At 41.6% G+C, this 17,809-nt stretch overlaps 2 protein-coding genes across 8 annotated transcripts in view; both read left to right on the forward strand.

Moving 5' to 3' along the window:
* Positions 1 to 11,601, forward strand: part of micu3b (mitochondrial calcium uptake family, member 3b) — an 80,317-nt gene extending 68,716 nt beyond the window's left edge. For all 3 annotated transcript variants that reach the window (XM_046324625.1, XM_046324626.1, XM_046324627.1), the window contains 2 exons: positions 1,217 to 1,294; positions 9,999 to 11,601. In XM_046324625.1, coding sequence (XP_046180581.1) covers positions 1,217 to 1,294 — 78 coding nt within the window. In that variant the 3' untranslated portion in view covers positions 9,999 to 11,601. The remainder of the gene's footprint in view (positions 1 to 1,216; positions 1,295 to 9,998) is intronic.
* Positions 11,602 to 12,303: 702 nt separating this feature from the next.
* Positions 12,304 to 17,809, forward strand: part of zdhhc2 (zinc finger DHHC-type palmitoyltransferase 2) — a 34,052-nt gene continuing 28,546 nt past the window's right edge. For 4 of the 5 annotated variants that reach the window (XM_046323169.1, XM_046323171.1, XM_046323170.1 and 1 more), the window contains exon 1: positions 12,304 to 12,611. In XM_046323169.1, the coding sequence (XP_046179125.1) occupies positions 12,485 to 12,611 (127 nt within the window). In that variant the 5' untranslated portion in view covers positions 12,304 to 12,484. Of the gene's footprint in view, positions 12,612 to 14,457; positions 14,508 to 17,809 lie in introns of all 5 variants that reach the window. The other variant, XM_046323172.1, reaches the window with a different exon arrangement.

The following is a 17,809-nucleotide window of genomic DNA, read 5'->3' on the forward strand; positions in this document are numbered from 1 at the left end:
AGTTTAGACACAGTCACTATCTAATGTTGATAGTTTAGACACAGTCACTATCTAATGTTGATAGTTTAGACACAGTCACTATCTAATGTTGATAGTTTAGACACAGTCACTATCTAATGTTGATAGTTTATCTAATGTTGATAGTTTAGAACAGTCACTATCTAGTCACTATTGATAGTTTAGACACAACTATCTAATGTTGATAGTTTAGACACAGTCACTATCTAATGTTGATAGTTTAGACACAGTCACTATCTAATGTTGATAGTTTAGTCACTATCTAATGTTGATAGTTTAGACTACTATCTAATGTTGATAGTTTAGACACAGTCACTATCTAATGTTGATAGTTTAGACACAGTCACTATCTAATGTTGATAGTTTAGACACAGTCACTATCTAATGTTGATAGTTTAGACACAGTCACTATCTAATGTTGATAGTTTAGACACAGTCATCTAATGTTGATAGTTTAGATATCTAATGTTGATAGTTTAGACTAATGTTGATAGTTTAGACACAGTCACTATCTAATGTTGATAGTTTAGACACAGTCACTATCTAATGTTGATAGTTTAGACACAGTCACTATCTAATGTTGATAGTTTAGAGTCAGTCACTATTTATTGTTAGTAGTTGAGGGAACAGTCACTATATAACGTTTATAGTTTAGACACAGTCACTATCTTATGTCAATGTCGCAAATACATGAGAACAAACCGTTTTCAGATTCATTATTTGTTTTACATTGGTTCATGTTCATTGGTTCTTGTTCATTTATTCATGATCATTTGTTCATGGTCATTGGCTCATGGTTAATGGTTAATGGTCAAATGAGTCGCTTGTCTGACATTTTGATGGTCAGGTGATTTCACTGTCTCAATTCCACTTCTAAATTCTGCTTCCAATTCTTGTGAAGATTTGCCTCCACCTAGTGGCGGATAATGACCATTGTATTTGACATTTTCTGTTTACATTATTCTCTATTTCTCTCTCTCTCTCTCTCTCTCTCTCTCTCTCTCTCTCTCTCTCTCTCTCTCTCTCTCTCTAAATTCTGCTTCTCTTCTTTTTGCTCCACTAGTGGCGGATAATGACCATTGTATTTGACATTTCTCTTTACTCTTCTCTCTCTCTCTCTCTCTCTCTCTCTCTCTCTCTCTCTCTCTCTCTCTCTCTCTCTCTCTCTCTCTCCTCTCTCTCTCTCTCCCTCTCTCAGGCGTTTAGAGTGGATGACAAGAAGAAGTTCACTTCTTTCAAGTCCTGTCTGAAGAAGGAGATCTCGTCAGGCAGATAGGTATATGTAGACACTTTGTTCAGGTATATGTAGACACTTTGTTCAATCCACAATAGAAGTATAGTTAACTTCTTGGCACTACCCATCCCGTTAGCGGGATCATTTTCGTCAGCAACCGCTGAATAGCATAGCGCAACAGTCAAATAATATTACAAAAAAATATTCATATTCATGAAATCACATGTGCAATATTGCAAAACACAGCTAAGCCTTTTGTTAATCCACCTGTCGTCTCAGATTTCGAAATTGTGCTTTACAGTTAAAGCAATCCAAGCGTTTGTGTAAATTTATCGATAGCATAGCATAACATCATGTACACTTAGCATCAGGAAGCTTAGTCACAAAAATCAGAAAAGCAATCAAATTAATCGTTTACCTTTGATGATCTTCGGATGTTTTCACTCACGAGACTCCCAGTTACACAACAAATGTTCCTTTTGTTCCATAAAGATTATTTTTATACACAAAATACCAACGTTTGTTTGTCGCGTTATGTTCAGAAATCCACAGGAAAGAGCGGTCACGACAACGCAGACGTATATTCCAAATAATATCCACAGAAACATGTCAAACGTTTTTTATAATCAATCCTCATGTTGTTTTTAAAATAGAAATTTGATAATATATCAACCAAGTGTGTAGGTTTTTCAATAACAGCGGGAGGAACAATGGCGGCTTTACTCAGTTGCGCAAAAACTCCCTCTGAGAGCCCCCACCTATCCACTTACGCAATGTGATCCTTCACGCTCATTTTTCAAAATAAAAGCCTGAAACTATGTCTAAAGACTGTTGACACCTTAGGGAAGCCATAGAAAAAGGTATGGTTGATATCTCTTTAAATGGAGGATAGGCTTGCATAGGAACAGAGAGGTTTCAAAATAATCCTGATTGGATTTTCCTCAGGCTTTCGCCTGCAATATCAGTTCTGTTATACTCACAGACAATATTTTTACAGTTCTGGAAACTTTAGAGTGTTTTCTATCCTAATCTGACAATCATATGCATATTCTAGCATCTGGTCCTGAGAAATAGTCCGTTTCAAATGGGTACTTTTTTTAGCCAAAAACGAAAATACTGCTCCCTACACGCAAAAGGTTAATGCTATTTTGATTTGGAGATATAGATGCCACCATAACACATTACAATGGTCTTTGCTCCAGGTCCTTCTTCAAAGGAGCTTATTTTTTTAATGAAGTAGATAGAACAATCTCTCTTTTCAACTAGTGATGTGGTATGTTAAGTCAGCTCCAGGGATGTGATATGTTAAATCAGCTCCTGGGATGTAGTATTTTAAGTCATCTCCTGGGATGTGGTATGTTAAGTCAGCTCCTGGGATCTGGTATGTTAAGTCAGCTCCTGGAATCTGGTATGTTAAATCAGCTCCTGGGATGTAGTATTTTAAGTCATCTCCTGGGATTTGGTATGTTAAGTCAGCTCCTGGGATTTGGTATGTTAAGTCAGCTCCTGGGATTTGGTATGTTAAATCAGCTCCTGGGATGTAGTATTTTAAGTCATCTCTTGGGATTTGGTATGTTAAGTCAGCTCCTGGGATTTGGTATGTTAAGTCAGCTCCTGGGATCTGGTATGTTAAATCAGCTCCTGGGATGTAGTATTTTAAGTCATCTCTTGGGATTTGGTATGTTAAATCAGCTCCTGGGATTTGGTATGTTAAGTCAGCTCCTGTGATTTGGTATGTTAAATCAGCTCCTGGGATTTGGTATGTTAAATCAGCTCCTGGGATGTAGTATTTTAAGTAATCTCCTGGGATTTGGTATGTTAAGTCAGCTCCTGGGATCTGGTATGTTAAGTCAGCTCCTGGGATTTGGTATGTTAAGTCAGCTCCTGGGATCTGGTATGTTAAGTCAGCTCCTGGGATCTGGTATGTTAAGTCAGCTCCTGGGATTTGGTATGTTAAGTCAGCTCCTGGGATCTGGTATGTTAAGTCAGCTCCTGGGATCTGGTATGTTAAGTCAGCTCCTGGGATGTGGTATGTTAAGTCAGCTCCTGGGATGTAGTATTTTAAGTCAGCTCCTGGGATTTGGTATGTTAAGTCAGCTCCTGGGATCTGGTATGTTAAGTCAGCTCCTGGGTTCTGGTATGTTAAGTCAGCTCCTGGGATCTGGTATGTTAAGTCAGCTCCTGGGATCTGGTATGTTAAGTCAGCTCCTGGGATCTGGTATGTTAAGTCAGCTCCTGGGATCTGGTATGTTAAGTCAGCTCCTGGGATCTGGTATGTTAAGTCAGCTCCTGGGATGTAGTATGTTAAGTCAGCTCCTGGGATGTAGTATTTTAAGTCATCTCATGGGATTTGGTATGTTAAGTCAGCTCCTTGGATCTGGTATGTTAAGTCAGCTCCTGGGATTTGGTATGTTAAGTCAGCTCCTGGGATTGGTATGTTAAGTCAGCTCCTGGGATCTGGTATGTTAAGTCAGCTCCTGGGATCTGGTATGTTAAGTCAACTCCTGGGATGTAGTATGTTAAGTCAGCTCCTGGGATGTAGTATTTTAAGTCAGCTCCTGGGATTTGGTATGTTAAGTCAGCTCCTTGGATCTGGTATGTTAAGTCAGCTCCTGGGATCTGGTATGTTAAGTCAGCTCCTGGGATTTGGTATGTTAAGTCAGCTCCTGGGATCTGGTATGTTAAGTCAGCTCCTGGGATCTGGTATGTTAAGTCAGCTCCTGGGATCTGGTATGTTCAGTCAGCTCCTGGGATTTGGTATGTTAAGTCAGCTCCTGGGATCTGGTATGTTAAGTCAGCTCCTGGGATCTGGTATGTTAAGTCAGCTCCTGGGATCTGGTATGTTAAGTCAGCTCCTGGGATCTGGTATGTTAAGTCAGCTCCTGGGATTTGGTATGTTAAGTCAGCTCCTGGGATCTGGTATGTTAAGTCAGCTCCTGGGATCTGATATGTTAAGTCAGCTCCTGGGATCTGGTATGTTAAGTCAACTCCTGGGATGTAGTATGTTAAGTCAGCTCCTGGGATGTAGTATTTTAAGTCAGCTCCTGGGATTTGGTATGTTAAGTCAGCTCCTTGGATCTGGTATGTTAAGTCAGCTCCTGGGATTTGGTATGTTAAGTCAGCTCCTGGGATCTGGTATGTTAAGTCAGCTCCTGGGATCTGGTATGTTAAGTCAGCTCCTGGGATCTGGTATGTTAAGTCAGCTCCTGGGATGTGGTATGTTAAGTCAGCTCCTGGGATGTAGTATTTTAAGTCAGCTCCTGGGATTTGTTATGTTAAGTCAGCTCCTGGGATCTGGTATGTTAAGTCAGCTCCTGGGATTTGGTATGTTAAGTCAGCTCCTGGGATTTGGTATGTTAAGTCAGCTCCTGGGATCTGGTATGTTAAGTCAGCTCCTGGGATCTGGTATGTTAAGTCAGCTCCTGGGATCTGGTATGTTAAGTCAGCTCCTGGGATGTGGTATGTTAAGTCAGCTCCTGGGATGTAGTATTTTAAGTCAGCTCCTGGTATGTGTTAGAGTTCCACACTAAACTCTTGTCAGCCTCAGTATTGAGTTATACTGTAATATTAAGGCCTGATTAACTGCTACCAGACACCAGCTTAACTCTCCATACATGAGCGGTCCGATTTAAACCCATATGAATGTTTCACAGGAAACAGACCATACTGCTCAAACAACGTGATGAAACAACACAAGGCTGGCACTGGGTCCATATACCGTACAAACTGATCTGCATGTTTTTACATTGGACTAAAAGATAAAAACATCTTGTCTCCAAGTGTATTTTATAGAACATAGTACAGAACATAGCATTCCAAATGGCATCCTATTCCCTTTATAGTGCGCTACATTATAGGGCTCTGGTCAAAAGTAGTGCATTATATAGAGAATAGGGTGCCATTTGGGATATAATCATAGAATGCATACATTGTTTTTCAATCTCTGCTATTTGTCTGTAGCCCAATCAGGGTCAAAGGTCATGGAGGAGTGTACACTACATGACCAAAAGTATGTGGACATCTGCTCGTCGAACATCTCATTCCAAAATAATGGGTATTAATATATGGGAAGGCTTTCTACTCGATGTTGGAACAATGCTGCGGGGACTTGCTTCCATTTGGGAAATTAGGCCTGGCTCGCAGTCGGCGTTCCAATTCATCCCAAAGGTGTTCGATAGGGTTGAGGTCAGGGCTCTGTGCAGGCCAGTCAAGTTCTTCCACAACGATCTCGACAAACCATTTCTGCATGGACCTCACTTTGAGCACGGGGGCATTGTCATGCTGAAACAGGACCTTCCCCAAACTGTTGCCACAAAGTTGGAATCACAAAATCCTCTAGAATGTCATTGTTTGCTGTAGCGTTAAGATTTCCCTTCACTGGAAGAAAGGGGCCTGGCCGAACCATGAAAAACAGCCCGATACTATTATTTCTCCTCCACCAAGCTTTACAGTTGGCACTATGCATTGGGAGATGTAGGCCAACCCAGTTTCGTCTATCGGACTGCCAGATGAGGAAGCATGACTTATCACTCCAGAGAAGGCATTTCTTCTCCTCCAGATCTTAATGCATTGCACATGGTGACCTTAGGTTTGTGTGCGGCTGCTCGCCCATGGAAACCCATTTCATGAAGCTACCGACAAACAGTTTTTGTTTTGACATGGCTTCCAGAGGTAGTTTGGAAGTTGGTAGTGAGTCTTGCAACCGAGGACAGACCATTTTTTACGCGTTACTCTCTTCAGCACTCGGCGGTCCCGTTCTGTGAGCTTATGTGGCCTACCACTTCGCGACTGAGCTGTTGTTGCTCCTAGATGTTTCCACTTCACAATAACAGCAGCTCTAGCAGGGCAGAAATTTGACGAACTGACTTGTTGGAAAGGTGGCATCCTATGATGGTGCCACGTTGAAAGTCATTGAGGTCTTCAGTAAGGTCATTATACTGCCAATGTTTCTATGGAGATTGCATGGTTGTGTGCTCGATTTCATACACCTGTCAGCAATGGATATGGCTGAAATAGCCAAATCCACTCATTTGAAGGGGTGTCCACATACTTTTGTATAAATAGTGAATGTGCACATTTTAGACCGTTCCTTAAATACAATATACACCAACCAAGGGCTCTGGATCATGCAAAACAAACTTGCCCAATTATGTTGCTATATAACACTAGATTGCTAATGCAATGTGTTTGCCAATGAGAGGCTCTGAAGCCACTATTTTCCATATTGGTAATCCTCAGTAGGAGCAGTTCCTCCATAGAAATTAATGGAATTCTACAGTATTTGAAACTAATTTTTCAAGCACAAAATTACATGCATTTAAGTATTTCTCTCTTGTAATGATGGCAGTAACTTTAGCACTCTAACCAATCTACTTTAAAGCTGAAATCTGCATAAGGGGAAACAGCGCCACTGTTCGCCCCAGCACATTGGTTATTGTTTTTTTTATTAAACGGAGGAGAGGAGCATCCAGCATTGTGGTAAAAAACAAATCGTACATACTGTCATGACGTTTGCCTGGGGGTAGGTTTATGACAGTCATAAATACATCTTCCCCCCCTTTTTTCCTCTCTCTACCCTACTGATGTTACATTTGCAAAACCCTTGGTTAACATAGAGATTCTGGGAACATCAGAAGGAGGGGGGAAATGAATTACATTCTGGTAATCCGACCAATTGAACATATGCGGTGATACTTAATGAATATGATGTCAGTTTGGTTGTCATCTGAGACATTCTCATCAATGATAAGATTACAAACTCTACAGTGGAAAGTCTACACATCAGAGTTATCGGATTCACATGGAATTGTTTAAATGTTTGAATATGAAATTATTTGTGATGGGTTGAAATGTGATTTTAGCTTCTAAAATATGAGATTTGGGTTTTCACAAGGTAGGGCTCTGCTCAATCAGTGGCCCGCCCCTGTGAAGGGACATGGGCTATAGAACCTTTCAAAGACGCCCTCTTCTCCCTTCCTATATAAAGCCTTGATGACAATGTAACCTCCTGTTCCGAGGATGTGAGGACGACGGTCCGATGTGCAACTGGGTACTGGACTTCCTGACGGGCCGCCCCCGGGTGCTGAGGGTAGGCAACAACATTTCCACCCCGCTGATCCTCAACACTGGGGCCCCACAAGGGTGCGTTCTGAGCCCTCTCCTGTACTCCCTGTTCACCCACGACTGCATGGCGACACAACAGTGGTGGGCTTGATTACCAACAACGACGAGACGGCCTACAGGGAGGAGGTGAGGGCCCTCGGAGTGTGGTGTCAGGAAAATAACCTCACACTCAACGTCAACAAAACTAAGGAGATGATTGTGGACTTCAGGAAACAGCAGAGGGAACACCCCCCTATCCACATTGATGGGACAGTAGTGGAGAGGGTAGTAAGTTTTAAGTTCCTCGGCGTACACATCACAGACAAACTGAATTGGTCCACCCACACAGACAGCATCGTGAAGAAGGCGCAGCAGCGCCTCTTCAACCTCAGGAGGCTGAAGAAATTTGGCTTGTCACCAAAAGCACTCACAAACTTCTACAGATGCACAATCGAGAGCATCCTGGCGGGCTGTATCACCGCCTGGTACGGCAACTGCTCCGCCCACAACCGTAAGGCTCTCCAGAGGGTAGTGAGCTCTGCACAACGCATCACCGGGGGCAAACTACCTGCCCTCCAGGACACCTACACCACCCGATGTCACAGGAAGGCCATAAAGATCATCAAGGACAACAACCACCCGAGCCACTGCCTGAACACCCCGCTGTCATCCAGAAGGCGAGGTCAGTACAGGTACATCAAAGCTATGACCGAGAGACTGAAAAACAGCTTCTATCTCAAGGCCATCAGACTGTTAAACAGCCACCACTAACATTGAGTGGCTGCTGCCAACACACTGACACTGACACTGACTCAACTCCAGCCACTTTAATAATGGGAATTGATGGGAAATTATGTAAATATATCACTAGCCACTTTAAACAATGCTACCTTATATAATGTTACCTACCCTACATTATTCATCTCATATGCATACGTATATACTGTACTCTATATCATCGACTGCATCCTTATGTAATACATGTATCACTAGCCACTTTAACTATGCCACTTTGTTTACATACTCATCTCATATGTCTATACTGTACTCGATACCATCTACTGTATCTTGCCTATGCTGCTCTGTACCATCACTCATTCATGTATCCTTATGTACATATTCTTTATCCCCTTACACTGTGTATAAGACAGTAGTTTTGGAATTGTTAGTTAGATTACTTGTTGGTTATTACTGCATTGTCGGAACTAGAAGCACAAGCATTTCGCTACACTCGCATTAACATCTGCTAACCATGTGTATGTGACAAATAAAATTGGATTTGATTTGATTTTGATTTGATTTGATTTGAAGCCAACATCAGCGTGAGCTTTGGTTGCGAATGGTATTAACTTTGAACTCTTATTCACTACAAAAGTGATATCTCCTAGCCGCTGAGTTAGCAACAGCAGATGCAAACGAGGGTTAGCAAGGACCAGACAGAGTATCCCGTCTATCACACAATAACGTTACTACAATGTTTCCAATTGACCACCAGAGACATTCTTCAAAGGTCAAAGGACTCGGTTTGACAACACGGTCTTCCATCTACCACCAACGTACCGAAGCGCAGCTCAGTGTAAATATTTATTGCATTTTCCTTTTCCAAATGGGTGGTAATTTAGAATGCATAAGATACTGTATTTACGATAGCACAGCTTTGCCCATTGTTCCTCAGTCTTCCCGCTCTTTCACTCAAACCCAGCCCCTTTTCTTTTGTGTAACCAGCTGTCATATCTGTTCCACCCGCTAGAGACGTTTTCCTTTATGACGTAATTTGTAATCAAGTTGATTAATTATGTGTATGTGTAATTCTGTGTGATTAGTTAGGTATTTAGTAAATAAATAATGAAACCCAATTTTCTATTGCTGATTCAACTTGTTAGCCAGGGTTTGTGCAGATAACCAAGAATTTACAACTTTCAAATGATGTAAAATATTACTAGGTCTTTTAGAGTTTTTTTCGGAAGATAACAGCTCTATAAATATTAATTTGTGACGCCCCGACTCTCTAGTTAATTACATTTACATGATTTGCTCAATCAGGTAATATTAATTACGGAGAAATTATTTTATAGAATAGCGTGTCATATCACTTAATCCGGCAGAGCCAAAGACACGACAATACTCTGCTGTTCTATCGTGCGTGCAATGATGTTCAATGATGTTCAATGATGTGCAATGATGTTTAATGATGTTCAATGATGTTCAGTGATGCTCCATGATGCCTGAGGGGGAAAGGCTGTGTCATTGTTTGAAGTAGCTTCTTTGTTGTAATAATATCTCAAATGGACGTGACAGTTTCACCATTATGGATTCCAGCTTTAAGAAAAATGTTTTTTGTATAATTTAAAAGTATGCGTCAAGGTGTCTAATACAATATACTACTGTGGGCTAAAACTGTGGGCTAAAACGAATGTAGACATCTAGTGTTTATATACTGGCCAGGAGTAGTTCCTGAACACCTGATCTGACCAGGAAAAGCTCTGGGCCATCTAGGGATTCTTGAGGTTAGTTTATAATTAACTCAGGAGTACAGTTTCTTTCTCCAGTATTTTAATGTTGCCACTGAACAGGTCGATAGTGTTAGATGCTGTGTGTGCTATGTTCCTCAATGTATTCTCTAATAATTATTTTCCTTTTGCAGATCACCAGCTGAATGTCCTGCACTCTCAGTCTGCACCCCCCTCTACCCGGATAGACGTCCCCTGATCCATGAAGATCATTCAAAACAACAGTACAGTTCATTTTGCTATCAATGTGAAGATGAGAGAAGGATAGACGAATGTGTCAGTCTCTGCATAGTCATCTAAAAAGTAGAAATGAAATGAAATAGGATTCTCCCCACCTAGGCCTAGTTGGATGCTACTAGGGGTTTTTTTCAAGTTGAGATTGATATGAGAGGGAGGATTTCTCTGACAAAGGATTTCTCTGATGACCCTAAGAGTAAGCCATTTTAAATACCTGAAGTCTTAAGCTTGTTGTTCAGCTTTCAGTCTGAAATCAACAATATGTAGTACTGTGATGTTAAGTTGCATTGATGGTATTTTATTTTTCTACCAGATTGTAAAAAAAAAAATGAAATCAGGGGAATGCTATGGATCAGGACTGGTGTAACACCTTCCTGGTCTTCTACCAGTCACACGAGCTGATCGGGTCACTGGAAACTCCAACCTATTGTTGCAACAGATTTATTCACCCAGGGTGAATATATTATTGATTCATCATTCACCATTTTACCGTATTAATTTGTTATTAATTTGTTTGTTTATCACTGCAAGTCTTTGAAAAGGAAAAACCCATTTGGTTGTTTTGTGGCTGGCAGGCTGTAGCTCTGACAGTGTGTGTAGTATTGTTCAGTGTGGTTCCCTCCCAGTCCTAAACCTGCTAATCTGCCTCTATGCATTGCTGACATACTTTCTCCAAGCCTGTCTGCAGCCCACTGCACAGATCAGCTTACGCAGGGGAGTACAGCCTCCCTCTTGTGTTCTGTTCACACGGCTGCCTTCTGCAGCTCATTCTCAAATAACTCAGAGCCAGCTAGCTAACACCTTTCAAATTGGGGTTTTATCTCTGGGGTTCATTGTGTAAATATAGGCAGCTAACTCCGTTAATAATTATTATAATCAAGAGTTTACTCTGATGTAATGGAGAAATTCAGTGTGGATATTAACTATACACACTATTCATACTAGGCTTTATTCAGACTACTGACAGGGATTCTATACAATGAGGACTTTATGAATTTGTGGTAATTGTTTTTACTAAAGGCAAAATACAATGTTTAAATAACATGAGATTCCTGTTCAGAGGCGTACCTACGTTTATTTCCCAATGGGTTACCCAGGAAAATCTTATTCTACTGTGTACCATCATGACATATATATTTTAAAATGTCAAATATGGTGTATATGCATTTCAGTGATGTTTTCTAGAGACTGTAGTTCTGGTCTGATGTGGTGGATTTCCTGCTTGAATAGAGACTTGGGTCTCCATTAAGTCTGTATCACAGAAATTCAGCGTTACAGCGTGGTTGGAATTTAAGGCAATGTTCCTGTATTAGCAGAGACTGCATTCTTTGTAAACGCTGCAGATGTCGGCTCAATAGGAAATGGCCTTTACGTGTTTAGCATGCTCTCTGCAATGCTCCAGCGAAACAGATTGAACATAGCCCTTGGTTTGCTAGTTCCAATGTCTAACAATATTATCTTGTATGTTACATATTAAATCAAATAAATGGATTTGTCTAATTTGCCTACTTCTTTGCACGGTATAACATAATACATTAGTAATGTGAATATCCTACATCTCCTCTTAGCTTACCTCTTTTCAATGATGTTTGGAAGTCATGTGAATGACAGCTCTCTCTACAGAACTTCGTTTCAATGATCAAATGGATTACACAGGCTGTTACATTGACTTGGTAGATAAAGATGTTAAGGACAATGAATAGCTTTGTGTCATTTTTGTTCTGGATTTCACGCACTCACGCGCACACCCACACGAAAAAGCCCTGACCTCAAAGGAAATATTTGGTTGGTGTTTTCACACAAGTCAGCTAATTACCAGCTGACTGTGTCACACATTCCTCAGACATTTGAAACAGAGTGGCTGTATATTATTAAAAGCATATGCACGGACAGCCCTGTTTTACTTATTAACATAAAAATACAATCAAATAGGCCTATTCTACAAAAAGGCACATTTAATGAAGCATAAGGTCTAATAATTGTTTTCTCCATCATATAATGTAGGCCTACTTTCACCAAGGTTAGATCTATGGCAAGACAACATTAAAAACAACTTAAATGGTGATTAACATTCTCTTTTCTGCATCAATGGTCAGAGGGTCAATTGGATCATTCCAAAGAATAAAAATGTATTTGCAGCATCCTACGAACGTCATGGCAACTTGGTGAAAAGGGGTGGTGCTGACTATTTTGCAGCGCAGAGAGGAACGAGAGACGTCGCGCTACCGCGCTCTGCGAAACGAGGTGGAGGCAGCAGAACAGAAGTGCTACGTCCTGGCTGTCGATCATACGCGATTTACAGGCAGTAATGAAGTGACAGACACAGACAGAAGGAACAGACAGACAAAAACTTAATGTCAAACAAATGGTGTCTAAATAGAATATGGCGCCGTCGGGCTCGCGTAGTATCAAACGGAGCTGTCAGACAGTTTTGTATTGGATTCCAGTTATTTTTATCACCCTCATAGTGGCTTGGTCTTACTACGCGTATGTTGTGCAGCTCTGCATAGGTAAGGATAACTCTACTGTCGGCACAGTATGGGTTTGAACGCTTATAGGATGCCATGGATGCCTTGCAGTGCCCTTATAACCGATGTGACCATGTGTTTTTCCCTGCTCCTGTGCTGCGTCTCATTTCAGCATTCACTCATTTTGGTCCTGTCTGATTTTAGATGCAGAACTATTTGTTTATGCAGGTGCTTTAGTTGACAGTACCAATTTGTATCATAATTACAAAGACAGTTATTCTGGACATATGTTCATGAATATGTTGGTTTATGGAAGTCTCCCATAAAAACTGTTGAGTCACAGCTATAACTGAAATAGATGACATTAGTTGCACATGTGCTAAACAATATGGGGAGCATATACTGTATGATCATAATCAATTAATGACAGTAGAAATTTAAATATTGGTTGTTTATATATGGGCTGAGTTTTATATTATTCAATAATATTGGCAATGTGTTTGATTATCTCAAAGAATCTCTCACATATGTATAGTCATTTATTATAATCCAAACAACTATACAAAAAACAATCCCTGAGGAAATTGAAGGATGTATATCAACTTGTAGTGTGTCTGTAAAACATCCACGTTTTGGTCCGCTTTTACATTTTTATGACCATGAAAATTCAAACCCCCTCCATTTGAGTTCCTCTCCAGGGCAAAAATCCCCTCATATATATATAGAGCCATATATATATATATATGTATGTGACTTTACTATCCTGTGCCTGTATGGAGGGATTATATGTACATACTACTACTTCATACAGCTCTGACAACATTCCTTACATGTGTTCATGTGTCGCATATTCACCACAACACTTTGACGTGATCAGCACTTGATTTACAAGTGTAGTCTAATGGCCCTGGTCAAAAGTAGTCCCCTATGGGGTGCCATTTCGGACATTTAGTTCCCCCTCCCATAGCTTTCAAGGCTGTTTTTTAGACTGCCAATGTTACATTTGGTTAAATGATAGTGTAAAAGAGCATAATATTACACAACATATGAATTGGCCTGAATAGGGATACTGATTCCTGAGGTGAGGAGCTCTGTGTGTGTCAGAATAAACCAGGGCCAACCCACTCCTTGCTCTATTTGGCAGTATGTCAGGTCTCCACCTCCTCTGCAAATGGACTCCGCATTTACCAAGAAGCATCACACGCAAACTAGTCTGGATTCAAAGAGCAGTGGTTGCAAAGTATCGTTTTTGAATGTTGCTATGCTTGTACTATCATCAGTCTATTGTCCAATCAATTCCTTTTCTGTTTGACACGCACATTGTTTTTAGTTTAGTCTTTTGGATTTAACAACAACCATGTCAGCTGACTTTGAGCTAATATTCCACAAAGGGTGAATAATGACCTGTTTTAACCATGTCTTTGGCATTCTGCCCTCATTTTGTTTCTTTTTCTGTACAAATAGCCCTAAAATACAGTATCTGTAAACAGACCATAAATGTCTCCCTTTTGGTTTTCTTATAAAGCTGTGAGTGTTATTATATGATACAATATCAGCACTTGTTGCATTTACAACTTGTCTAAGTCATATCATCAACTGATGTCAGTCAGAGCATGGCTGTGGATTGACTGCATTGTTTGAATGTAATGTTGGCATATTAGTAGTTTATTTGGAAAATGAATGGAATCATTCCTCTAAAACTGTCTGGCTAGCTAGCTAACATACAGTGCAGATAAACTCTTCAAATGTATTATTTTACACAATATCGTATCACACCACTGGCAAACAATGGTTGACCAACTCCCTTACCAAAATGGCTGACCTTTATCCCATTTTAAGAAGGTTAATTTCCATTCTAGTACTCTAATTCCTAATTCTATGGTCTCAGGTGAGAGTGTTGCTGTCCTAATTCTACACCGCTGCCCTACAGTGTCTCAGGTGAGAGTGTTGCTGTCATCACTTTGAGTTCCCCTCTTAGCCAGCCCAGTCATCAGCCCAGTCAGGTTGACCCTCCCAGCCAGCCCAGTCATCAGCCCAGTCAGGTTGACCCTTATAGCCAGCCCAGTCATCAGCCCAGTCAGGTTGACCCTCCCAGCCAGCCCAGGCATCATCCCAGTCAGGTTGACCCTCCCAGCCAGCCCAGGCATCATCCCAGTCAGGTTGACCCTCCCAGCCAGCCCAGTCATCAGCCCAGTCAGGTTGACCCTCCCAGCCAGCCCAGTCACCAGCCCAGTCAGGTTGACCCTCCCAGCCAGCCCAGTCATCAGCCCAGTCAGGTTGACCCTTATAGCCAGCCCAGTCATCAGCCCAGTCAGGTTGACCCTCCCAGCCAGCCCAGGCATCATCCCAGTCAGGTTGACCCTCCCAGCCAGCCCAGTCATCAGCCCAGTCAGGTTGACCCTCCCAGCCAGCCCAGTCATTATCCCAGTCAGGTTGACCCTCCCAGCCAGCCTAGTCATCAGCCCAGTCAGGTTGACCCTCCCAGCCAGCCCAGTCATCAGCCCAGTCAGGTTGACCCTCCCAGCCAGCCCAGTCATCAGCCCAGTCAGGTTGACCCTCCCAGCCAGCCCAGTCATTATCCCAGTCAGGTTGACCCTCCCAGCCAGCCTAGTCATCAGCCCAGTCAGGTTGACCCTCCCAGCCAGCCCAGTCATCAGCCCAGTCAGGTTGACCCTCCCTGACTCTAGAGACACACCTCCTGTTTCCTTCCTGCTGTTCTAAACACTATCTAAAACAGGTCAATCTTCCCCGTTTGTCTTAGAACACAATATTATGGCCAGTAACAGAGTCAATCACTTTTTCAAAACCCTCCTCTACCCCAGAGGTAAGAAAGGCTGAAAATCTCTGACTGGCCCTATAGAGTTATTCCTAACCATGTGGCCTGACCAAGAAACACAGGGGCTCAAGTAAAGTTCTCAGCGGATGTTGTTAAGTAGATTTAATTGATTAATCTGTTATTATCAATGCTTTCAGCGCATACAACTAATATGATAGTTTGATATTTGCATTGACTGTCAAATTTACTTTTTTATATATATTTGTAGTTTTCTTCTATCTGCAATGAAACCAGTAAGATATGACTAGAAGTGTTGTTGCCTGCGGCCAGCATGTGGTGTGATGAGGTCTAGAGATAACTGTTGGAGGGTATCGTCAGCTGATCCCTTTGTTAATCCCATTGTCTGACTCGCATGCAATCTCTGTCTGACCCAGATTTCCTTAAAATTATCTTTAATAAATGGCAGCAGGGTTTTAAAGTTGACAAAATGTTAGTCACATATCTGTGACAGTGGAGGCTCATCAGAGGAGGAAGGGGAGGACCATCCTCCTCAGTGAATTTCATAAAGATAAAAATAGTGAAACATTAAATAAGTAATCTTTTTTTAGACAAAACTATATATACTATATATACTAATTATATACTAAATATATTCACATCAACAAATAGTTGATTAAAACACACTGTTTTGCAATGCAGGTCTACAGTAGTTTCCGTCCTCCTCTGGGTACATTAACTTCAATATAAAACCTAGGAGGCTCATGGTTCTCACCCCCTTCTATATTTTTTAAATATATTTTTTTAACCTTTATTTTACTAGGCAAGTCAGTTAAGAACAAATTCTTATTTTCAATGACGGCCTATAGGCAATGACGGCCTATAGACTTACACAATAATTCTGACAACTTCTGGAGGATTTCCTCCAACCTATTAGAGCTCTTGCAGCATGAACTGACATGTTGTCCACCCAATCAAAGTATCAGATAATCAATCTACACTACATGACCAAAAGTATGTGGAAACCTGCTTGTCGAAAATATTGTTCCAAAATCATGGGTATTAATATGGAGTTGGTCCCCCCTTTGCTGCTATAATAGCCTCCACTCTTCTGGGAAGGCTTTCCACTAGTTGTTGGAACATTGCTGCGGGGACTTGCTTCCATTCAGCCACAAGAGCATTAGTGAGGTTGGGCGATTAGGCCTGGCTCGCAGTTGGCATTCCAATTCATCACAAAGGTGTTCGATGGGGTTGAGGTCAGGGCTCTGTGGAGGCCAGTCAATTTCTTCCACACTGATCTCGACAAACCGTTTCTGCATGGACCTCGCTTTGTGTACGGGGGCAGGAAAGGGCCTTCCCTAAACTGTTGCCACAAAGAGTTGGAAGCACAGAATCATGTAGAATGTCATTGTATACTGTAGCGTTAAGATTCCCCTTTACCAAGGGGGGCCTAGCCCAAACCATGAAAAACAGCCCCAGACCATTATTCCTCCTCTACCAAACTTTACAGTTGGCACTATGCATTCGGGCAGGTGGTGTACAGAATCCTCCGTTGGACAGCCAGATTCATCACTCCAGAGAATGCATTTCCACTGCTCCAGAGTCCAATGGCGGTGAGCTTTACACCACTCCAGCCGACACTTGGCAATGCACATGGTGATCAATTCTTGTTCTGACGTTGCTTCCAGAGGCCGTTTGGAACTCGATAGTGAGTGTTCCAACTGAGGACAGACGATTTTTAAGCGATACGTGCTTCAGCACTCGGTGGTCCTGTCCTGTGCGATTTCGTGACCTACCACTTCGCAGCTGAGCCGTTGTTGCTCCTAGGCATTTCCACTTCAGAATAACAGCACTTACAGTTGACCAGGGCAGCTCTAGCAGGTCAGAAATTTGACGAACTGACTTGTTTGGAAGGTGGCATCCTATGATGGTGCCATGTTGAAAGTCACTGAGCTCTTCACCATTCTATTGCCAATGTTTGTCTAAGGAGTTTGTATGGCTGTGTACTCAATTTTATACACCTCCCAGCAACGGGTGTGGCTGAAATAGCCGAATCCACTCATTTTAAGTGGTGTCCACATACCTTTGTATATATAGTGTAGTACTGATAGCATAACCTACAGCTAGCTAGCACTACAGTGCATAAAATGTGGGGAGTAGTTGACTCAAAGAGAGAGAAAGACAATAGTTTATTTAATAACTTTGGGGCGGCAGCGTAGCCTAGTGGTTAGAGCGTTGGACTAGTAACCGGAAGGTTGCGAGTTCAAACCCCCGAGCTGACAAGGTACAAATCTGTCGTTCTGCCCCTGAACAGGCAGTTAACCCACTGTTCCCAGGCTCTCATTGAAAATAAGAATATGTTCTTAACTGACTTGCCTGGTTAAATAAAGGTAAAATATATATATTCCTAAATTAAGGAGAAGCAAAAGTGAGATTTAGTTGTATTTTTTTTTTAAACATTCACTTA

Source organism: Oncorhynchus gorbuscha, linkage group LG23 (assembly GCF_021184085.1).
Source record: "Oncorhynchus gorbuscha isolate QuinsamMale2020 ecotype Even-year linkage group LG23, OgorEven_v1.0, whole genome shotgun sequence".
Taxonomy (NCBI): domain Eukaryota; kingdom Metazoa; phylum Chordata; class Actinopteri; order Salmoniformes; family Salmonidae; genus Oncorhynchus; species Oncorhynchus gorbuscha.